Genomic DNA, 24,578 nt, shown 5'->3' with positions numbered 1-24,578 from the left:
ACTGGATATAAAAATGGCTGATTTCTGGTTTGACTGCATGATAGTACTGTTTGAGAGGGAGACCCTTTCCACGGCATCAGTCCTAAATACATGGGCTAGCTATAGGAGGTTCCATGGGAGCTAGGGAGAAAACTGCTGAGACACTGCAGCAGCCTGCAGGATCACTCTCTCTCTCTCCCCTCTACTTCGGCACCCCTGTTCTGCAGCTGGGAACTGGCTAGAGGATCCACATAGCAAAGGATCAATTACTCTCCTCTCTTTCCAAGGCCACCCTTGCCATGACCCCAAATCTCATTGCATGGAAATATATAGTAAACCCTCATTGCTTTGGACTCCTTGGCCGGTAGACATGCTCCTTATTTGTTTTGTTTTTTCCAGGTGGAGGACTGTGTAGACATTAGCGATGAAAGTAATGTTAACTGCTACTAGCCATCTTTCCATTCCCGGGTTGCATGATGTATAAAACCAAACAGTTCATCAGTGGTCACAGCTTTTGGGTTTAGGTCATTCCACACAGGCTTTTGTTTCATGTTCACATATGTTCGATTCAGAGTTCTCAGAACCTGAAGGGCAGGAGGGAAAAAGATCAACGGATGTGACGTAGTAACTGAACCTCAAACCACAAGTTTCTAGCGTCTTTCTTTGTTTGTTAATAATGACAGATCTGTCAACCTCCATCCACAGATGTCTTGGTTTCCCCTGTGTTCACTCCTCTCTGCCCTACTTTACCATCAGCCTCCCACAGAACAGATAAAAGTGACCAATGGGAATCCTGATCTGACAACCCAGCTAAGGCTTCACTCTGGTAAACCACAGGAAGCTGGTCCAATGGAGAAGCTTGGATGAGGATGGACTTGTCAAACCACTGAACTAGGACTCAAGAAATCTAGGTTTAGGTCCCAGCTCCACCAGAGACTCCCTGTGTGACTTTAGGCAAATCATTTAATCTCTCTGGGCCTCAGATTCCCTTGGATAAAATGGGGATAATATACAGTAATGACCAGGGCATCTAGTTTTGCTTACTATCTGAAGGGCCATAATATTGAAAAAACGTGGCATTATATAATGACTGTCAAAATGTAGTAGCTGAGGTGTAAGAGTATCAACTTTCAAAAATATTCAGCTACTACATTGGGAATAAAGAAACGTTGACCTCACTCTTCCTGGCTAGTAATCTAACTACACCCTCCAGCTTGACATCCCAAAACAAATATTCAAACCTATTTGCCAAATATAGTTTCCATTATGCATTGCCATGACTATTCTCATTTTGAGTCATGCAAGTAATACATAGGAGACAAACCTATACTTTAACATTGAGATTTGTGATTGCACTTCATACCCCTGCTGCTGGGAATGCCTGAGCAATATGGTATCATATTGCAGCCTGAAGGGAAGAGAATATTTTTCTCTGTGAACTAATGAAATACTCTTTATAAAAGACAGACAGAAAATGTGCCATCTACTGTACCTTGCTCTTTCCTGTGCCTGCATTTCCCACCACAAAGACAGAGTGACGCACTGCCAGAAGCTCCTCCAGCTGAACAACCTGCCAAACAGAATTAGTACATAGCTAATGGTTTTGTTTTCCTGTACTCCCATTATCACAAAGACACAATAATAATTATTTCCCACATATTATCTCCCTCCCACCTTTTCCCTTAGTTAGGAAAATGAACTGTTGCCTTTGTAGCTAACTTAAAAATGTGTATACCCAAGGAAATCGAGTTTGTCTTCTAAGGCTGTGGGCAAAGCCCAGTCTTGTTTGGATGAATGAATGAAAACAAATGAAAACAAATCTCATTTTTCTACTAATTGATTTACACAATCATGGAGACCAGTAAAAGAAAATGAGAACCATCACCATACCAGAGGCTACAGAATGAGCATCAAACATTTTGTTGTATGGTGTGAAGGACAGTAACCACATATCACAGGTTAAGTGGTGCTAGGAGTTAGAACAACATAGCAGCAATAATTTGCCAGATAGGTATAAATACAAAAAATTCCACTGAACAGATACAATCCTTTGAACATATACATGCTGCCCATCAAAAAGCCTTTTAGTGTTCCACTCTCCTAAATTCCTAACACACAAAAACCTCTTCCCTTCCTGTAATGAGGTGTCAGTACTCTTTTTTGGACCTGCCCTGTTAGCACGAATCAAAACCCTGCACACAGCTACTGAGTAAGTTCTGCTGAGTTATTATGGTAAGGCACAGAAAAAAGGTAAAAATAAAGTCTAGTGAGTGTAACTGTAAAACCACCTGCACCCAGGGCCGGCTCTGGGGCTTGGCGGGAGCCAGGGTGCAGGGGGACTCCCTGCGCTGCAGACGTGCCCCAGCTAGGGGGGGAGGGGGAAGGGAGCGGGAGCAGGGGGAGAGAGAGAACGGGGGCAGCCAGGGCTTCAACGGGGCGCTCGCCACGCGGCCCCGACCGCTGCACCGCCTGCCGGGAGGGCTCCGCGCCGCTCCGGTCGGCGAGGAGGGAAGGACGCGGGCTGCCCTGCCAGGCTTGCTACAGACCTGGCACCGGCTGGGGCAGATGGAGCGTGCAGCCCGCTCCCAGCAGGGCGCTCCCATCCTCCGCGCCGCCGCTCCCTACAGGGCTGCTGGATCGGCGAACATAAAAAAAAAAAGCGGCTGTGCCGCCCTAGGATTGGGCGGAATGCCGCCCCATAGAATCTGCCGCCCCAAGCATGAGTTTGCTCGGCTGGTGCCTGGAGCCGGCTATGCCTGCACCCCAGTCACAAATTAGGAGCAGAGTTTGAACCCCAAACGTTAAGCATTGCAGCATAGGCTCTGCAAATATTAGAGCCTACAGGACTAACATCAGCTAGTAGAGCTAGCAGACTTTTTTTTCCAGATGCGTAGACAGATTACCAGGTCCAGGTAGTGGTTGGGGAAGGAAGTCCCAGCCCAGCTTGCTTTCTGTCTCTTGCCCCCAGCCCCTAGAGTTTGGGGAGCTCCTGACTCATGTGTTCCCCTCAGAGTGGAAGATATGGCTGCTGGCACTACGTGCTGGGTCCAGAAGGTGGTTAGGTGAAGCCCTGTCCATCTATCTTTACCGCCCCCACCCCTCCCAGGATGAGCCCCAACCCCAGACAGTGCCACTAGTGGGAGGATCTCTAGGGCCCTGTGCTTGGTCCAGGAGTTTATAGAGTGAGGAAGTCTGGCCCAGCTCCATTGCTCTCCTCTTTCTGCTGCTACAGATGCTCCTTGTATTCCCAGTACAACATAGGCCGGTGCTGCTATGAACCTGGCCTTAGAATGTTCAGTGATTTTGGTAAGCTGCCAACATTTCCCTGAAGAACACGACTGAGAGAAGGGGAATTGTGATTAACAACATTTTATCTTGGACAAGTCTGAATGCAATTTCATGAGATAGAGAAAAGGCACTTCTGTAGGCTGCTGAACACCAAAATCCTCTTGCAAATAATGGAAGGCTTTATATATGGACCTTCCCTCATATGCCCATATCAGAGCTTGATGTGCGGGTTCCGTAACCAGAGGATGGGCTCTGTATGAAGGGAGGCCAGGAGTTGTAAACCACCCTCCAGATGTCAGGTTGGGCACTCTTCCACCATGAGTTATTGTCTGTGATGCTGCTTCCCAGTCATAGCGTGAGGATGAAACCAGGCCAAGCCAGTGAATGTTTGTGGCCACGCTGGATAAGCCAGAGTACCTTGTTGAGCCTGGTTTAGGATCTACATTCAAGTGGAAAAGAAGGCAGGTGCAGCGATGAACTCCTGAATTTACTTCATGGGTTAGTGTCTTTCCCATCGATGCCTGGTACATATCAATTTCTTTGTTAAATTGACAAACTCATATAAGTTTGCAGCGTCAGCAGGCATAACTGGACACTGACAGATGGAGGTTCCTAGGGTCGTGTCTGGGACTGGAGATATTGGCTAGTGTCATTTGGCTGCACAATCCAGGCAGTGGCTGGCCAAAAGTGCTCACTCACGTAACTGGGAGTAGCTTCCATGCTAGAGGCTGTGCGGGAACAACCCAGGAGTGGCGGTTCTCACTGCAGAGGAGGGTAAGGCTGGCTCCTAGAGTTGAGGATTGGAGTGACCGAGCAGATCACCAATCCAGATAACACCAGGGGAATGTCACAATTCCCCCATCCTTTTTCTGCACCAAAAAGTACCTGGAATATAACTCAACTCCAAGTATTCAGGTAGTTCCTCAACAGCTGCTATCAAAAGTAATTTTTTTTACCTCTGAAAGTAGAATATCCTCACAAGAAGATACCCTGAAAAGGGAAAGGTATGTGGAAGTGGAGAGGTATAGTCTTTCAAACTGTATGGAAGAGACATCTTCTATATAAACTTCTTAAACTCATTTGTCTGATGTAATAAGCCTCCATGCACTGATAAAATGGGCTCGTCTGTCTCCAAACAGATACGACACCCAGAGGGAGAGTGACTCTCTCTGAAACTCTTGAGGCACCTGACATCCGACACTGGGAAGACAGCAGGGCACGAAGCATGCCTCTTGAATCCCAGCTTCTTCTTCCTCTTCAGTTCCACCATCACCCAGAACCGAAACAGTAATAACTACCTACCTACCAACTAACAACAATAAAACACTAATGAACACTGAAGGAGAAAGAACTCTGGATCTGAGCAGATTGGAGTGGTTCACGTCTATCCAAGCATGTGGCTGTAAGGAGCTGAGGTAGTAGAGGATGCAGCGCCCTCGGATACAGCCTCATTCTGAGAATGTTTGGAGACAGTGAGGGGAAGTGGGGGGCGAGTGAGAGCGCCTCAAGGGACACTGCTAGGAGAAGGTTCTACCATTAGGCACCACTAGGCAGCGCAATACTCATGAGTGGGAATATGGAGAGAACTCAAAGAACTACATGATCTTACTTCTTCAACCCTTGTTCTCCCTTCCCATTATTGCCACTGCTCTGTGTATTGCCATCACTCATTGGTCTTCTCTAAAATAAACACACTATATGCTATAAATAATAATACTTATTTGCTGGTGTTGAAGTGTTGGTACTGTAAACCTACTGTACTGTTAAGAGAAATCTTCAACAAAAAAAGGGTATTTGAACAAGAAATATTCCCTGTCTCCATATGGGCAGTATATACTACATACACCTCTACCCCGATATAACGCTGTCCTCGGGAGCCAAAAAATCTTACCGCGTTATAGGTGAGACCACGTTATATCGAACTTGCTTTGATCCGTTGAAGTGCTCTGCCCCGCCCCCCCCCCCCGGAGCACCGCTTTACTGCGTTATATCCGAATTCGTGTTATATCAGGTCGCGTTATATTGGGGTAGAGGTGTATTTACTAACATGAATCTACTTGTATTAAATTGCAATATATTGTCATGACACAGTGCCTTTGAAACACCTAGACTTTCAGGACAGATTAGGAACACTGCAATGTACAGCAAGTTACCCTTCATGTCTAATACAACTTGACTGCAATCATGTTGATTGAAACTCTTAAGGGGCGTAATTAAAAGCAATGAATTATTTTACTTTGAGAATAAAGCTCTCCTCAGGCTGCAAGTGAAGCTCCAGGGTAGATTGTTTAACCATCTGTTCAAATTGCAGGTCCCTCCTCCTTGGAACATCCAGAGCAGGAAACAGGTCACTGATCAGGCCCATGAAAATTGGGATATCATCTGTCACTATTTTAGGCAAGTTGAAGTCTCTTAAGGTTCGCATAAGTACCTGGAAAAGGATGGTAAATCACATATTATCAGACAGGGCTTTAAACCCACCTCCCTCTCTTCAGGATTCTGTCTTTATTCCCAGGATTCAGAGATAAAACACAGTATCAGAAGTTCTTATGATTGTAAAAATTAAATTTGTATATAAAGGTACCTAACCTGATCCTCAGGTCTGTTCTTGTCTCCTCGCTTCAATGAGCCAGCAACCACCAAGACTGACTTAACAGCACGAAGTCCCCAATCATAATGATCCTATGAAAAAACAAACAAACGTTGACTATTCATGAAACCTTATGAAATGATCTTTCTTAGAAGTATACACAATTTGATATATAGCTACATGGAGAGACAAACTAGAATTTACAGCATATTAGACTATTTTAGACTAGTGTAAATACGGCGTAACATCATTGATTTTAGAAGATTTACAATGAGATGATTTATACTGGTGTATCTGACAGCAGAATCTGGCCTGTTGAATGGAAGTGGTTTTATGAAATGACGGAACGCAAACAGGTGTTTATCTGTGAGTACTCAATGCTGCAAAATTCAAAAAAAGATCTGATAACATACTAAAAGAATGAGCTAAGCATCCAAAATAAATTATAGGGGAAAAACAAAAATAAAAACAATGATAATCATCTCTTTAAAACCTTTTTACCTTTTCAAAACACTTAATAACCAAATCTCACAAGCTCTCTTTGAGGTACCATAGATGTTAAGTACTAGTAGTGAGCATTGTCATCCATATTTTACAGATGACAAGATTAAGGCAAACTAGTTAAGTGGTTTGCCCAAGCCCAGAAAGGGATTCCATCTCAAAGTAGCATTGGATCTCAGGAGTCCCTGGCTCACATTCTTGTAATCCCATAATAATATCTCCCTTTTACTACATGCCAAAAACATATAAAAGATTTCAAATCAGAATGGTCTCTAGCCACGTTTTAAAGAATGTGAGAGGGGAACTTTAGTATAAGAGGCAAGAATTACAAAAGTTATGCATGTAGAAAGGTAAACTGTTTTCTTTCACAATGGTTTTATTTGTCAAGATTTATGGGCAAAAGCTGAAGGGTTGTTCAGACAGCGCTCATTTGACTAATAAAACTGAATATAAAGAATACCTTTACTTGTAACAAACTATACTTTTGGAAATGAATAAATAGCATAAGTTGAAGGGGGGAAATAATAAATCTGACTTTTATAACTTTGGGGTGTTTTTAGGTAAGTATTGTGAATAAGACTTCTTCCTAGTGCAATTACTATATAATTTAGCAATGATACTATACTTCCTGCATTTGACGTTCTCTTTACTGTATTTGTGTGGCAAATTTTAAAACTCTCATCTAAATATAGCCAGTCATAAATCACCTATCGTAATTCTTACATTGCCTAGTAGTTTTTCTTTTTTCAATAGATCCTAGTATAAATACATTTCAACAGCATGATTTAATTTCACCACGTGGAACTGTTCCACTACGTATTGAACAGTTAATAGTCAATTATTTATTCCAAAATTAATGCATTACAAAAACACTAAGTACTGGGGAAAAAAGTCACTTCTGAATGCATGGAGCCACTATTTTAAATGACAACAACTGTTTTACTGGGCATCACCTTAGCTGATATAATAAAGATCTACATGCAATTTAAAAAATATGTATAAAATTATAAATTATGCAAATTTCACTCTGCCCAACATCACTATTTCAAAATCGAGGTGGGTGGGGGGTAATTAGCATATATATAGTCCAGAAGTCCAAAAATAGACCCTCACCTGTTTAGAAAGCAGCTCCCTGCAGAGAGTATACAGGGTAATAAACTTCCTGGCTAACAAGCGTGCATCAATAAATCCCTCAGCAACCAACATAATTTCACAGATCAGTTCAATGTCAGGGACAACCATGGCACAGGGTCTTAAAAAAAAGTCAAAATACACAGATTAGTATTTAAGCATGGCAAGAACAAGTCACCTCAATCGAGTGACTGATGTGTATAAACATTCTTAAACAGAGCTCAAGAGAGTCACAATTATGTGCGTCAGTCAGAGCTAACAAGGACTCTGCTTCAGATTAAAAAATAATGGTTAATTAGGCACTGTTGATTATTAGCAGTCAGTAACATTGCTACATACAAAGGACATGGTTGAAAAGTGCAGATTTTCAAGTCAGATATTGCAGCCTCCTCAGCGCTAGTGCCTCAGAACAATATATGAGTGTCACTTAGTGTGATGGACTGGCAGATACTTGCAAGGCACAGTGAATACTGGAACATACAAAGTCCTGCCACTCAAGTATTGGTCACCATTTTGGATTTGCTCTTTCAAGATTGAATCCTCCTGGAGGATTAAGATAGAATAAAACGTTGTTTACTTTTTTTTTGAAAAACAAAAAAAAACTTTATATTTTATTCCTGATTTTTAAAACAGAATACACATTGGCAAGCCATCCAGCCATCAAAACATCTCAGTCAACACAAAACCAAAAACAGACACAAAAAGAGAGATAAGGTCAAAGAGGCCCCTCATTAAATCACTATTTGAAACATGTAGTAGTTCTTAATTTTTTCCATAGGGTGGATTACATTTTAACAGAGATTGTGTTTTATGGAACACCTTTCCTTCCTTCTGTGATCAAATGAACTTCTCCGATTCACAATCATGAAGGAACACAGAAACTAACAAAAAGGTTCAGAACAAGTGCTTCATGTAGTCCAAGGAATTTTTCTCATTTAGATGAAGGTGCAAAAAAACCCTGTCCTGGACAATTCTGGAATAAAAGTTCCATATGGAAAATTCTTCGTAATCCTTATTAGTAGTTGCCTTGTATCCTAAAGTATGAAGGTTTATACTCCATCTATATCCTACCTAACAGAACATAACTCAGGTGACAAACACAGCATCAGCTTGCATGGAATATTAGTTTACTATTTGATATGTTTTTAGCTATCTCTTCTGAGATTTTAGTAAATGGTGACAAGAGGAGTTAGTAGAGCCCTGTGCAGATATAAAATTTGTATCCGCATCCAGTCGGCGGATATTCATGGATTTGCAGGGCTCTAGTATTGTGTTAATAGCCAGTTCTCCATTGACCTCAAACTGCACTTGCTGATGAACTTCTGTTATAAGAGGATAAAATTTACATTATCTTTCTGTACTCCACTATCTTTGGGTGGGTCAGACTAGTGGAGATGACAATCCTAGAAAGAAAATAATCACAGAAAATATTTTCCATTGTGCTTCATATTATCTCCACTAGTCCACAGTAATGTACCAAGTAGAAATAGAGTCAGAAATATGAAAAGGAATAAAGAAATCCCATCCTGTATGCAAAATAGGACACCAGACCTATCTGAAAAGGTATGACATATCCATCATGTTGTCAGATGGCATCACAATGTGGAATGCAGGACAGCATTTTGGAAATTGAACAAGAACTAGTTTGATGGCTCTAAATTCCAAGTTTAGACTTTGTTTTCTTCACTACTGCAGCCACTTGCCCATAGCTATCAAGTTTTTAAAGTTGTCACTCCACCCTCTTTGGGTTAAATATAATGGAGTCTATCAATACTTGGTTGTTTTCGCTCTAGCACTATAGTGACTGCTTCACTTCATGGAGGCTTTGCTTCAGTTTGTCATCATGACTAAAAACCGATTCCCTGTTCTCAGAAGGAACCTCTGGAACAGCTTCCATCCTTTGGGAGGAGCAACTAGAGAAGGTGGGACAACAGTGTTTTCTAGTTTTGTTCTTATGATTTTGGGGGTTTAGACTTTTTTTAAAATATATATATATATTTTTTTGCATGCAACCACCACTTTAGTTGAGGATGAGGTCTTGTGCTTTTGGGAAGTGCTTCCCCCAGCAGTCTTCAGACAAGCACTCACTTGCTATTCATCCTCATCGCTTAATAGTTGTAGAAGAAAGTAATATGAGTGAACAAACATGCACTGCTAAAAAAACCCCAAAACAACAACAACAAACCACAGGGCTCATTTCTGCCCTAAGGTTCTACATTGTAAAAATCAGCCACAGAGATGCATGACTCTGAGAAACAAATCCCAGGTGGTGAGTGAGAGCTTGAAGCGCCAATTCAGCCCTAAAAAATCTTACAGCTTACTCCACTAGACCTCAGTACTTTACATGATTGAACTTCAAAATCTCTCATTTTCTTTTGAGGCTGGATGAAATCATGAAAAGCACTAAGGCAAAAGTAACGATTTTGGGTCAAAAGTCAACATTTATGTAAGCAGGTGTCACTCCACTGAAGTCAAAATATATTTCCAGTCAGATCCCAGTAGAATCTCAAATCTAACCATCAGATTAAAATCACCATTGGCATAGGTGGTTACCATTCTGTTGATTAAATGGAGGCACACCTGCTTACACAGAGGTGGATTTTGACACAATTTAAGAACCACCACAGGTTAGAATTATATATGTAACATGTAAAGGAAATTAAAGATAATATAAAAGGTTAAAGCTTATACTTCTTACATTTTAATTAAATTCTTTGGTAATATGGTGTATTATGCAACACATATTTTAAGTAAGGCTCCTAAAATGACCAAAAATATATTAAACAGTTTTGCAGTGCTTATGCTTCATGTCCGTCCAATAATCACCAACCCAAAAATTTATTAACTAAAACAAGGGCCACATTTTCAATAAGTGCATATGAAACATATATGTACGTGGGCATACTTACATCTGTTCAAGCATATAAAAAGTAGCGCTGTCAAGCAATTAAACAAATTAATCATGCAATTACAAAAATTAATTGTGATTAATCGCATTGTTAAACAATAATGGAATACCATTTATTTAAATATTTTTGGATGGTTTCTACATTTTCAAATATGTTGATTTCAATTACAACACAGAATACTAAGTGTACAGTGCTCACTTTATATTTATTTTTTATTACAAATATTTGCCCTGTAAAAAACAAAAGAAATAGTATTTTTAATTCACATCATATAAGTACTGTAGTGCAATCTCTTTATCATGAAAGTTGAACTCACAAATGTAGAATTATGTACAAAAAATAAGTGCATTAAAAAATAAAACAATGTAAAACTTTAGGGCCTACAAGTCCACTCAGTCCTACTTCTCATTCAGCCAGTTGCTCAAACAAACTTGGTTACAATTTGCAGGAGATAATGTTGCCCGCTTCTTGTTTACAATGTCACCTGAAAGTGAGAACAGGCGTTTGCACGGCACTCTTGTAGCCGGCATCACAAGATATTTACGTGCCAGATGCGCTATAGATTCATATGTCCCTTCACCTTCAACCCCCATTCCATAGGACATGAATACATTCTGTTGATGGGTTCTGCTCAATAACAATTCAAAGGAGAGCGGACCGGCGCATGTTCATTTTCATCATCTGAGTCAGGTGCCACCAGCAGAAAGTTTATTTTCTTTTTTGGTGGTTCGGGTTCTGTAGTTTCCGCATCAGAGTGTTGCTCTTTTAAGACTTCTGAAAGCATGCGCCACACATCGTCCCTCTCAGATTTTGGATGGCACTTCAGATTCTTAAACCTTGGGTTGAGTGCTGTAACTATTTTTAGAAATCTCACATTGGTATCTTTGCATTTTGTCAAATCTGCTGTGAAAGTGTTCTTAAAACAAACATGTGCTGGGTCATCATCCGAGACTGCTATAACATGAAATATATGGTAGAATATGGGTAAAACAGCAGGGGACCTACAGTTCTCCCCCAAGGAGTTCAGTCAGAAATTTAATTAACACATTATTTTTTAAGGAGCATCATCAGCATGGAAGCATATCTCTGGAATGGTGGCCGAAGCATGAAGGGGCACACGAATGTTTAGCATATCTGGCACATAAATACCTTGCAACGCCGGCTACAAAAGTGCTATGCAAATGCCTGTTCTCACTTTAAGGTGACATTGTAAATAAAGAGCAAACAGCAGCATCTCCTGTAAATGTAAACAAACTTGTTTGTCTTAGCGACTGGCTGAACAAGAAGTAGGACTGAGTGGACTTGTAGCCCCTAAAGTTTTACATTGTTTTGTTTTTGAGAGCAGTCGTAACAAAAAAAATCTACATCTGTAAGTTGCACTTTCATGATAAAGAGATTGCACTACAGTACTTGTATGAGGTGAATTGAAAAATACTATTTCTTTTGTTTGTCATTTTTACAGTGCAAATATTTGTTATAAAAATATAAAGTGAACACTGTACACTTAGTATTCTGTGTTGTAATAGAAATCAATATATTTGAAAATGTAGAAAAACATCCAAAAATATTTAATAAATTTCAATTGGTAATTGCGATTAATCACAATTAATTTTTTAAATCACGATTAATTTTTTTGAGTTAATCGCATGAGTTAATGGCGATTAATTGAGAGCCCTAATAAACAGGTAAATTTGGTGCCTTTCAACCTATCTGCATAGATTTCCATACACAATTGCTGCAATTATTCACAAAATAGTGGATATCCTTGTGCACATGTATGTTTTATGTGTAGATCTCCTATATTATTAAGTATTCAAAAGTTTTACACTTTATATATGTAAAAATAAGAAAAAATATGAAAAAAAAAGTTCCATTATTAAGTGCATCCACCCCTATCAACTTGTATGGGCAGAAACAATAACCGTGTTGAACATTTTCACAGAAACTCTGAAATAAGCACAAACTGTCTTACACTGCAAATCAGGCCAGTGACATTAGGTGGCATGAGTACTCTAAATGATAATCTACAGTATACTTGCCTGAATAGAGCTTTGAGATTTTCAGGTAGTTCTGTTCGACCAGCATATCCTGGGTTCATGGTAATAAATATCCCAACTGATGGTTTCAGTGTAATGTTTTCTCCAAGGAATAAAAATCTGCAATAACCATGACATGATGTAAGTAAATTACTTGCTATAATACTGCAGTTTGATTAGAGGCCAACAATTATTTCCATCTTAAAAAAAAAATCCATTTGAAATGGAGAACAGATTGTCTGATTTAGGAAAAAATCTGTGCAGGTAATTGTGACCAAGAAGAGGTATGTGGTAGGTTGTTATGGTGCCAATCCAAGAGAAAAAATAAAACAAAGATACAGAAAAAAATGGGGCAGATCCTCAGCTGATATAAACTGTCATAGCTCCATTGACTTCAATGGAATTAGGACAAATTTACCACAGCCAAGGACCTGCTCCATAGTATGTAATAACTCTACATAGGGTGAAATCCTAGAATTAAAGTGAATGGCAAAACTCCCATTAACTTCAATGGGAACAGTATTTCACCCATATTCTAGGTGTTTTCTTCTTATAATTTGGGGGACAGAGCTAATATTACATATTAAATTAGCTTCTAGATATACATATATTATAGACATACACACACCCACACCCCATATACACACTAGGAAATGTCCATAGCAGGATTTTTAGAAATATACTTTTAAATTTTTGTACTTATGCCTTTGCAAAGGCCTATAAAGAAAATGACATTAAAGTACTTACTTCTTCCTCTTATTTCTAATGGCATCGTGTATAGTCTTTACTTGCACTGCCACCACTGATAGGACTTCTACTGAAATTCGATTAAACTCATCAAAGCATCCCCAAGCACCTGTCTGGACCAAACCTTTGTAGATGTTTCCTATGGACTAAAAGATAGGATCAACCATTTAGTATTTATTTTCAGAAAGATTGAAGTTTTTTTAATGCATTGTATGTTAAAAAAATAAAATTGTACTGAAACCACTGTTTGATAAAATACCATACCTTATAGTCCATCTGTTCAGAACAGTTGAAGACATAGACCATCATACCAAGGGCATGGCCCAGGTCTTTGGTGGTCTCTGTTTTGCCTGTGCCAGCTGGCCCTGCAGGAGCCCCACTCATTGTCAGGTGTAGAGACTGTGTTAGAGTAATGTAACACCTTTAAGCAATGAGACACAATTATTATTGCATGCAAAGAATGTTACTAACATGGTGGAGATTTTAAAACCACAAAAGCTGGGAAATTTAGGATATCACCAAAACCTTAATTGTATATCTTGTGCATATATGTTAAAATAGGATCTTGCATGAGATGGACCGTGTAAAAAGTGAAGTGCAACATTTTAATTTGAAATATTTATTTTACATATATAAGCCAATTGTGTAGAATGGTACATAAACTAATTTCAATACTTGTCAGATTACACTGAGAACCTATAGCACATCAACTAGGGAATATATTTAATTTTATCTATTTTACAAACACGAAGATCATACCATTTGTTTTATTTATACACACGCACATAAAGGTATTGCATTTGTCATATTAAGAAGGACCTTAAACATATTTATGAAAGAACACAGAGGTTTGCTATGGAAAGTTTAACTTTGTATTCTATTAAATGAATCAAGTAGAGATAGTTCATTATTAACAGTCAGTACCTGTCAGTCAGAGGTGTAATAACTAGCCGAGAGGTATTTCCCAAATACTCATAAAAGTACTGGAACTGAGCATCGCAAATGTTGGCTAGGCAGTGGTTCTGGGCCTCATCCCATCTATGGCGTAGTTGTGACAGCCAAGCAAAAGCTTGGGAACTAGTGACCTAAAACCATTGCACAAACATTATGTCATGTGGAAGCTGTGGAGATGAAAGAAACCAGACACTCCCAAAAGCTTTAACTGTCATCAGTAGGCTTCACACCTAGTCTTTTACAAGTAATAACTACTACAAGCAATTATAAGGGATTATACTTACTTCCAGGCATGCTGAGAGCCATTGAACCAAATTGTAAACCCTGTATATAATGGAAACCACTTCAAGCCAGGAGGTGCAGCAGCACCCCCAGCATCCCTGGTTCCAGCACCTATGATTACCTCCCAAGCCCTCTTCACTCTCCGTCCAATATAAGGTAATATGCATTCAGACCACTGACACGTACCTGTAACTTCAGTTTCACCAGAACAAAGTTTTGTATGTATGAATATATTTATCCTGCAACCACCATGTGAGACAGACAGGCCTCCAGTTCTGGAGGGCTAAACAGAGATCAGAACAAAACAACTAATGGCTAAATATTCGAAGATGGAGAAGCTACACAGAAAAACAGACTAGTTCCAGACATGCCTTCATGGAACCCATCATCTGAAGAACAGACTTGGCTTACCCAAGGATAACTTGTGCTCATAGTTTTATGATCTAAGGTTCTGAAAGGAACCCTTTGCTGATCAAAGTTTGAACCTGGTTCTGGGTCTGATTCATCACCCAAGTACGAGACTACAGAAGGCAATGTACCACAGAGAGAGGTATGGCCAGTGGTTCGGTACATGGCTGGGAAGCAGGTAGTCCTTGTGCCCACAACCATATCATCTGCCCCTTCCTTATGCACTCATGCAAGCCTGGACACATGCTTGGCTTAAAGTCCTTTTCTTTTTTCCTTTTAAACCCTAAAACATCGTATGAAAAAAGTTACACCCTACAATTTACCTTTTGAGCAACAAGTTTTGCCACCACATCTCGAGCATGAACATCTATAGTGCAAATGGTCATGATCTTCTGTCTGTCACCTGAGGCAAGTTCTCCCAGCAACAAAGCAATGAGAGCGTTTAGCTGAGTGATCTAAAAAGATGACAATAATTTTGTTGCAACATTTCATTCCACTGCCCCAGTCACCACCACCATGGGAGATAAATTCTGCCTATATAATGAATTCAATTACCACATAAGCTATCTTGCATGTGCATGGTTATAAGTTACCAAGTATGTTTGGAACATTAGATCAGTTCTGGGCATATCAGTTCTAGACACTGGGATAAAGTTAAACAGGAACTTTTATAGTCAATATCAGGAAAACCTTCTGAATGGTGAGATCTATTCCCCTTTCAAGAAAAGGGGGAAATGGTTCTTTGCTTCAGATGTTTTTACTGGACAAAGAACTTGAAAATACACTGTACGAAGTACAAAGGCTTGAGGTTTAAAGAAGTACAACACAATGAATGGAGGAATTAATAAATGTGATATTAATGAAGTTACTTATAGCTGCACTGTGAAAATATCCTTAATGAATGTGTTTTCTTCACAACACTTCACATTAACAGTAAAGAAGATGATGGTTCACCAGGGGAAGGAGACCAAAGCCCTGAGGTAAGTGGGGAAATGGGATCCTGGGAGGAAGCACAAGCAGGAGAGCGCAGGAGGGGAGAACTCCTGGCTCATGCTGAGAAAGAGGGACGATCGATGAGTTATCTTAAGTGCCTATACACAAATGCAAGAAGCCTGGGAAACAAGCAGGGAGAACTGGAAGTCCTGGCACAGTCAGGGAACTATGATGTGATTGGAATAACAGAGACTTGGTGGGATAACTCACATGACTGGAGTACTGTCATGGATGGATATAAACTGTTCAGAAAGGACAGGCAGGGCAGAAAAGGTGGGGGAGTTGCGTTGTATGTAAGAGAGGAGTATGACTGCTCAGAGCTCCGGTATGAAACTGCAGAAAAACCTGAGAGTCTCTGGATAAAGTTGAGAAGTGTGAGCAACAAGGGTGATGTCGTGGTTGGAGTCTGCTATAGACCACCAGACCAGGGGGATGAGGTGGACGAGGCTTTCTTCTGGCAACTAGCAGAAGTTGCTAGATCGCAGGCCCTGGTTCTCATGGGAGACTTTAATCACCCTGATATCTGCTGGGAGAGCAATACAGCGGTGCACAGACAATCCAGGAAGTTTTTGGAAAGTGTAGGGGACAATTTCCTGGTGCAAGTGCTGGAGGAACCAACTAGGGGCAGAGCTTTTCTTGACCCGCTGCTCACAAACAGGGAAGAATTAGTAGGGGAAGCAAAAGTGGATGGGAACCTGGGAGGCAGTGACCATGAGATGGTCGAGTTCAGGATCCTTACACAAGGAAGAAAGGAGAGCAGCAGAATACGGACCCTGGACTTCAGAAAAGCAGACTTTGACTCCCTCAGGGAACAGATGGGCAGGATCCCCTGGGAGAATAACACGAAGGGCAAAGGGGTCCAGGAGAGCTGGCTGTATTTTAAAGAATCCTTATTGCGGTTGCAGGAACAAACCATCCCGATGTGTAGAAAGAATAGTAAATATGGCAGGCGACCAGCATGGCTAAACAGTGAAATCCTTGCTGATCTTAAACGCAAAAAAGAAGCTTACAAGAAGTGGAAGATTGGACAATTGACCAGGGAGGAGTATAAAAATATTGCTCAGGCATGCAGGAGTGAAATCAGGAAGGCCAAATCACACTTGGAGTTGCAGTTAGCAAGAGATGTTAAGAGTAACAAGAAGGGTTTCTACAGGTATGTTAGCAAGAAGAAGAAAATCAAGGAAAGTGTGGGCCCCTTACTGAATGAGGGCGGCAACCTAGTGACCGAGGATGTGGAAAAAGCTAATGTACTCAATGATTTTTTTGCCTCTGTCTTCACGAACAAGGTCAGTTCCCAGATTGCTGCACTGGGCAGTACAGTATGGGGAGAAGGCGACCAGCCCTCTGTGGAGAAAAAAGTGGTTCGGGGCTATTTAGAAAAACTGGACATGCACAAGTCCATGGGGCCGGATGCGCTGCATCCGAGGGTGCTAAAGGAGTTGGCGGGTGAGATTGCAGAGCCATTAGCCATTATTTTTGAAAACTCATGGCGATCGGGGGAGGTCCCAGATGACTGGAAAAAGGCTAATTTAGTGCCCATCTTTAAAAAAGGGAAGAAGGAGGATCCGGGGAACTACAGGCCAGTCAGCCTCACCTCAGTCCCTGGAAAAATCATGGAGCAGGTCCTCAAGGAATCAATTATGAAACATTTAGAGGAGAGGAAAGTGATCAGGAACAGTCAGCATGGATTCACGAAGGGGAAGTCGTGCCTGACTAACCTAATTGCCTTCTATGATGAGATAACTGGCTCTGTGGATGAGGGGAAAGCAGTGGATGTGTTATTCCTTGACTTTAGCAAAGCTTTTGATACGGTCTCCCACAGTATTCTTGCCGCCAAGTTAAAGAAGTATGGGCTGGATGAATGGACTGTAAGGTGGATAGAAAGCTGGCTAGATCGTCGGGCTCAACCGGTAGTGATCAATGGCTCCATGTCTAGTTGGCAGCCAGTTTCAAGCGGAGTGCCCCAAGGGTCGGTCCTGGGGCCGGTTTTGTTTAATATCTTTATTAATGATCTGGAGGATGGTGTGGACTACACTCTCAGCAAGTTTGCAGATGACACTAAACTAGGAGGTGTGGTAGATACACTAGAGGGTAGGGATCGGATACAGAGGGACCTAGACAAATTAGAGGATTGGGCCAAAAAAAACCTGATGAGGTTCAACAAGGACAAGTGCAGAGTCCTGCACTTAGGACGAAGAATCCCATGCACTGCTACAGACTAGGGACCGAATGGCTAGGTAGCAGTTCTGCAGAAAAGGACCTAGGGGTCACAGTGGACGAGAAGCTGGATATGAGTCAACAGTGTGCTCTTGTTGCCAAGAAGGCTAACGGCATTTTGGGCTTATAAGTAGGGGCATTCCCAGCAGATCGAGGAACGTGATCGTTCCCCTTTATTCGACATTGGTGAGGCCTCATCTGGAATACTGTGTCCAGTTTTGGGCCCCACACTACAAGAAGGATGTGGAAAAATCCAACAGAGGGCAACAAAAATGATTAGGGGTCTGGAGCACATGACTTATGAGGAGAGCCTGAGGGAACTGGGATTGTTTAGTCTCCAGAAGAGAAGAATGAGGGGGGATTTAATAGCAGCCTTCAACTACCTGAAGGGGGGTTCCAAAGAGGATGGAGCTCGGCTGTTCTCAGTGGTGGCAGATGACAGAACAAGGAGCAATGGTCTCAAGTTGCAGTGGGGGAGGTCCAGGTTGGATATTAGGAAAAACTATTTCACTAGGAGGGTGGTGAAACACTGGAATGCATTACCTAGGGAGGTGGTGGAGTCTCCTTCCTTGGAGGTTTTTAAGGCCCGGCTTGACAAAGCCCTGGCTGGGATGATTTGGTTGGGAATTGGTCCTGCTTTGAGCAGGGGGTTGGACTAGATGACCTCTTGAGGTCCCTTCCAACCCTGATAGTCTATGGTTCTATGATAGCCTGTGGCTGTGCACATGTTTAATTAGGCAAACATAACATTAATAAAGTGCATACAATGTATTGTGTAAGTGATGTACTATACAGCCATGCTTGTCCGTGTTCAGACCCTGCTACAAAAAAGGATTCAAGAATGAATGAGACCTCAAAAGCTATGCTTTTTCATTATTGGCATAATGCAATTTAGACGTCAGCTTTCTTGTAGTCCCCAGATTTAAGGGTCTGGTAGTTATCTAAGTGTCAATGACTTCTTTCAGAATTACAACTGTAATTCCTAATTTCCTTACTTTATAGCAAGCATCTCATTGCAAGTTTTTTTTTTTTTAAAAATGGGTCATTTATCTTGGGTTTAGGCTACCACACCATAACTTTATGGGAAACACTAATCTGATTACAAAGGACATTTGAATGGTAAAATTTCAAGTTGAATTACTCTGCACCCTGATAAATCTCAGACACTTCTCCCCACAAAAAACGTTATTGATTTATAGAAACTTAGAAAGTTGCCCAATATATATATGGTTCTCCGGTCCACTCCATACTCTTAGGAGTGCAAAGAGAGCAAAATCCTCCCACAAGGTAGGATGCTCCAGAGGGGAAATAGCTGGAACACAAAAGTGGTGGTGTACGGTGCCTCAGGAGGAATCCCTGCTAGCTGGCACAGTTTAGAGCAGCCTGCTTCAGGGCCGAGAACCAGGGAATGGGCTCCTTGACAGCACCACTGCCATGTTCCACCCAGCAAAAGGACAAGAGGCACAGTATGTATCTGTTAGATGAAGAAATACCACAAAACCATAGCAAGTCAACAATTTTTAAGTAGACCTCTCTACCTCTTTCAATGGGAGATGGGGGGAGAGAAACAGAAATGGGATCATCTATAGAGGGAGAGAGAATCAGAAGGAAGAGGCATATTTCCTTTTCTTCAGAGGATGGCAATAGCAGATAGCCAATAAATACAGTCTGACTAAAAAAACATTTAACATGCCAACCAAACATTTCTGGGTGATCGGTACAGTATGAAAATGGAACCTTGTTTTCATCCAATATAAGCAAGACATCAATACCTGTTTTTTATTGTAATCCTTCAGGGCCGTTTCAAATCCCTCCTCCAGCCTGTTGAATGCTATTCCTACATCTGTCGTCCACCAGATTTGTGAGCTGGTAAGTGCAACTTGAGCCGGGTAGTCAAAAATCCATTGCTCTCTGGGCTTTTCTTCATAGGCAGCTATAGCCTCCATGATATAACGATGCACTGTTTTACACATGGTTTCTTCGAGTTGTTGTAACCAGGTCTCCACCTTTTGAAAAAGATACATGCCACATCAGTGTTCAGAATATTTTAATGAGGGAGTAGCTTCCTACTTTATTGGTATCATGAATAGTAAACAGATATTTGTCAAGGTATTTCTTTGTACTCATTAATAAAATAAAATATACACACACACAAACCCTTTTCTCAACTTCCAGCTAGAACCCGTTTTCTTTCCATGTTTCGCCCGGTTCATGGTTGTTTGGTACTTCAAGGCGATTTATGAGTGTTGAGATACTAGCATCGTTTTATTTTATTCACTTAGTTGTTTGTGTGTGTGTGTGTTTGCCTTTAAAGCTCATCAAATGTGTTGGCCTAACAACCCTGGACAGAAAAGTTCTTTATAATCTAAAGAACTGGTACAGAGTGGGCATTGGCAACACAGTCTTCCTGATGTCATTCTTTCAACATGCAAAAACCTTGTTTTGGAGGAACCACCTTTAAGAGGCAAGTTGAGTCACCTTGCACATTCAGTCTCTGGCTTCCCTACTCAGACAATCAACAAAGTTGCCAATTAGTGCCCATTGTGAGAGCAATTTTCTAATGTGAACTCTTGTCTAACATGGGGAGTGGATCAAGCCCAACAAATTCTTGTCATTCAACAGTCACGAGATGGTAACTACTTTCAGATGCTACCCAACTAGGCTCTGTATGTATCCCATCACTAATCCTGTCCCCCCCCTTTTTTTTAAATAAAGAGTATGGAAACAATTATTGTGCAATGAAGAACAAAGAATTACATGGGCTTAGAAAACCAATCAAAATATTAGGCCCAAAAATTGGTGCTATGGATCTTGGCAGTCTAGAAAATGAACATAACCATAAGAACACCAGATATAGGTGAAACATTCTAGTCACATACATTTCCCCCTAAAATTAAACACATTAACAAGAATTATAGTGCATATTTAACAAGAACTATGTATTTTTTCTTCATTTGGAAAACATAACTTTCTTTAAATTAGTGCTTGTAGTTTTAGCTAGTAGTGATTTTTCTCCTTGGTTTTCATTTCTCAGTTTCAGGAGCATTAAGGAATTTAACCTGATTGTCTGAATTTTAACTGTATTGAAAGATGATGATTTTGGCTGCGATAAATGGCTTAAAATTAAGTTTGATCTCAGACTAATATCTGCTTACATGTTCTGTTTGTATTTACAGATTATGGAGTGTCAAGTCTCATTTCAACTTTCTTGCTGAGTATATATGACCACTAGCTGAAGACATAAAATATTGTTTAAAGGTTTCAGGGTGTGCAACAGTATTTTCCACTCAACCAAAACAAAAAGAGAACAGAGACAGAAAAGGATAAGAAGTGAGAAAATGGAGAGATGAAGGAAACTGGGCCAGGACATGAACAAGGATCCCTGGTTAGCGCAACACCATCTGCCAATCCAGACCAAAAAAGGCAGAGGAGCGCCTCTAACAATAAACGAAAAAGAAAACGACTAACATACAGATTGAGATAGAATCAACTAACTACTTCTCTCTTCTTCCAGGCAGCACACTGATGAGAAAAGAGATAACAAGGTATTTTGATCAATAAGTAAGTGGCTTATACGGTGACATTTCTCCAATTAAAAGATCAAGACAGATATTTTGATTAAAGTGTGCTTGTTTCCCTGTCAGCAGATTAGGGTTACACACACACAAATCTCACAAGGGACAATGAGAGAGAAAAGGATCGGTCCTAAATAAATAAGGAACAAGGGTATTTGAAATCCAAAATAAAAACAAAGTAGAAAGCCTTGAGATATGTGGATTTCCAAGTTGAAACTGTCCCAAACAGTTACATGGCTGGAAACGCAGACAGATACTGACCTCGATAGCATTGCAGAATTACATGAAGATTAAAATTTCTCTAAAGTAGTTGACATAAGCAGGCTTTCCATGTTTTTGTAACTCTTTCCTTTTCATACTAACCACATAACCAAAAGTAGTTTTTGTACACAATCAACACAAGTAGCTTCTACTTTGCATTTGTCCCTTTTGTTTTTGGGCTCTCTTGCCTTGCCTCATTTTTTCTTTGTTGCCCATACTTGCCTTACTCAGAGCCACTGGGCGCAAAATTTATGGTGCATATTTTTTTGACAGCTCATGTGGTGTTATTAGGTTTCCCAGACATCTAATGTAACATAACCTGTCTTTTCCATAGCCCCGAGTGTCTAAACACAGCATGTCTTCCTACTTTCTACTATTAAATATATGTTGGAACATAAATGTCAATAAGTATGCTCAAGAAGAGGAGATTACTTACTGTAACTGAAGATTCTTCAAGATGTGTGGTCCCTATTTGGATTCCAGATGTGGGTGTGCATGCTACCATGTGCCGGAGCTAGAACTGTTTGTAGAAATGCCCGTTGACCCATATGTGCGTTGTGCATTGGCCACACGGCACATCCAAGGTTTTAAGAGGCTGTACGGGTCGATGCTGCTCCAGGTCCCTCTCACTCGCAAGCAATGGAATCAGCAGCAGAGGGGATGGAGGACAGGTATTGGAGTTCAAATAGGGACCACACATCTTGAAGAAAGTCCAGTTACAGTAAGTAACCTCCTCTTCTTCTTCGTGTGATGGTCTTTATATGGATTCCAAATGTGGGAGAGTAGCAAGCAGTGCTTAGCCTGGAGGCGGGTGCACAGACTTGCAAGCAGTCACAGTCTATAGGATGGCACGGCCAACTGCTGTATCCGCCATAGGGGTGTCCTGCCACGGGACTCTCATGAGAAAGGCCAACATGGCCGCAAGCACCCATGTGGAGTGGGCTATGACTCCAGGGGCGGGGGAGAGGAATGCGAGAGAAAGCGTAGCATTCCTTAGTACAATGGGAGAGCCATTTAGAGAGGTGTTGTGAGGAGAGGGCATGGCACCGGCAGTGCTCTATGACAGTGAGGAAGAGTCAGGGCGAGGCATGGAAGGTGTGGGTGTGTTGGAGATAAAAGGCCAGTGCCCAGCAGACATCGAGAGAATGCAATGTTTGTGCCCTGGGGGAGATGTGCAGATTAGGGTAGAAGATTGGGATGTGTATGCACTGGTTTAGGTGGAACAGGGAGGCCACCTTGGTGAGACATTTAGGGTGCAGGTGTAAGGAAACTGTCTTTGTGGAAGAGAGTAAAGGGCAGGTTCACCATCATGGCTGCCAGCTCGCTAACCCATCATGCTGAGGTGATGGACACCAAAAAGATCACTTTCATGGCGAGATGGGTGAGAGAGCAGATTGCGAGGGGTGAGAAGGATGCCTTAGTGAGGGCAGTGAGGTCCCAAGAGGAAGCAGGCTTCCACATGGATGGGAAGGCATTTAGAAGGCTGTGAAAGAAGTGGGCAGTACTTGGGTGAGTGAAGATGGAAAACCCATCCACAGCGGGGAGAAAGGCACTGCATGCCGCCAGGTGGACGTGGACAGAGAAATGTGTGAGGCCCATCTGTCAAAGGTGCAGAAGATAGTCCAGGAGGATGGGAATGGAGATGGAGTCCAGAGGATAGCGGTGGTGGTGTACCCAGTTGGTGAAGTGTCACCATTTAGCTTGGTAGCGGGATCTAATAGACGGCCGTCTGCAGTGAGTGAAGATGTCGTGCACCGGGGCAGAGCATTCCCTGTCTAACACGTGAGCCCCATCCAAATACCAGGCCGAGAGCTGGAGAGGGCCCGGGTTGGGGTGCCTTAGGAGGCTGTATGCCTGTGAGAGGAGATTCAGGAGGGTGTGAAGGCAGATTCGGGGAGCAAGTTGAGAGGTGGAGGAGATTGTGAACCAATACCAACAAGGCCAGGAGGAGGCTATGAGAATGACGGTAGCATGATCCCGCCGCACCTTGTGCGGGACTTGCAGGAGCAAGGAAATGGACAGGAAGGCATAGCAGAGTTTGGTGGTCCAGGGAAGGAGAAGGCATCACCCTGTGATCCCAGTCCAAGGGCTCCTCTGGAGCAGAAGAGGGGATATTTGTGGTTTGTGATTGTTGCCTGGTATGTCCCACTGGCAAAAGACCGACCGAAGCGTGGGTTCATGGAGCTTCCACTCATGATTTGCATAGAAGGACCCGCTGAGCATGTCTACCAGAGAGTTGCTGGTGCCTGGGAGGTGCATGGCATGGAGGGTGACCCTGTGCCTGAGGCACCAGTTCAAGAGGAGGATGGCTTCCATGCAGAAGGAGTGGGAGTGGGCATTGCCCGGCTTGTTGATATATACAATCTCCATTTTGTTGGACAGCAGTTGAATGTGGCAGGATTTGATAAGGGGCAGGAACACCTGACAGGCCAGGTGGGCAGCCCGCAATTCCAATATATTGATGTGCATCCATGCCTCTTGCAGTGTCCAGATGCCTTGGACCATACAGCCCTCCAGATGAGCACTCCACCCAACAAGGGAGGTGTCCGTGGTGAGAGGAGAGTGAACAGGATGCCGTCTAGGACGTTGGATGGGTTGGTCCACCACGTGAGGGAAGCTAGAACAGAAGGGGAAAAGCAGAATCTGCCTCCATCTGAGGCTTGTAAATCAACTGGAGACACAGTTTGAGGCAGCGCATATACAGGCA

At 41.8% G+C, this 24,578-nt stretch overlaps 1 protein-coding gene across 1 annotated transcript in view; it reads right to left on the bottom strand.

The window, feature by feature from the left end:
• DNAH11 (dynein axonemal heavy chain 11) overlaps positions 1 to 24,578 on the bottom strand; it is a 294,982-nt gene that overhangs the window by 179,018 nt on the left and 91,386 nt on the right. The window contains exons 30-40 of the mRNA XM_034759480.1: positions 19,808 to 20,041; positions 15,149 to 15,280; positions 14,106 to 14,266; positions 13,446 to 13,602; positions 13,182 to 13,327; positions 12,438 to 12,554; positions 7,472 to 7,610; positions 5,857 to 5,949; positions 5,504 to 5,698; positions 1,472 to 1,549; positions 431 to 563 (exon numbers count right to left, since the gene is read on the bottom strand). Coding sequence (XP_034615371.1) covers positions 431 to 563; positions 1,472 to 1,549; positions 5,504 to 5,698; positions 5,857 to 5,949; positions 7,472 to 7,610; positions 12,438 to 12,554; positions 13,182 to 13,327; positions 13,446 to 13,602; positions 14,106 to 14,266; positions 15,149 to 15,280; positions 19,808 to 20,041 — 1,585 coding nt within the window. The remainder of the gene's footprint in view (positions 1 to 430; positions 564 to 1,471; positions 1,550 to 5,503; positions 5,699 to 5,856; positions 5,950 to 7,471; positions 7,611 to 12,437; positions 12,555 to 13,181; positions 13,328 to 13,445; positions 13,603 to 14,105; positions 14,267 to 15,148; positions 15,281 to 19,807; positions 20,042 to 24,578) is intronic.

The sequence above is a fragment of the Trachemys scripta genome, chromosome 2, assembly GCF_013100865.1.
Source record: "Trachemys scripta elegans isolate TJP31775 chromosome 2, CAS_Tse_1.0, whole genome shotgun sequence".
NCBI lineage: Eukaryota > Metazoa > Chordata > Testudines > Emydidae > Trachemys > Trachemys scripta.
This window is presented reverse-complemented; position numbering and strand designations above follow the sequence as displayed.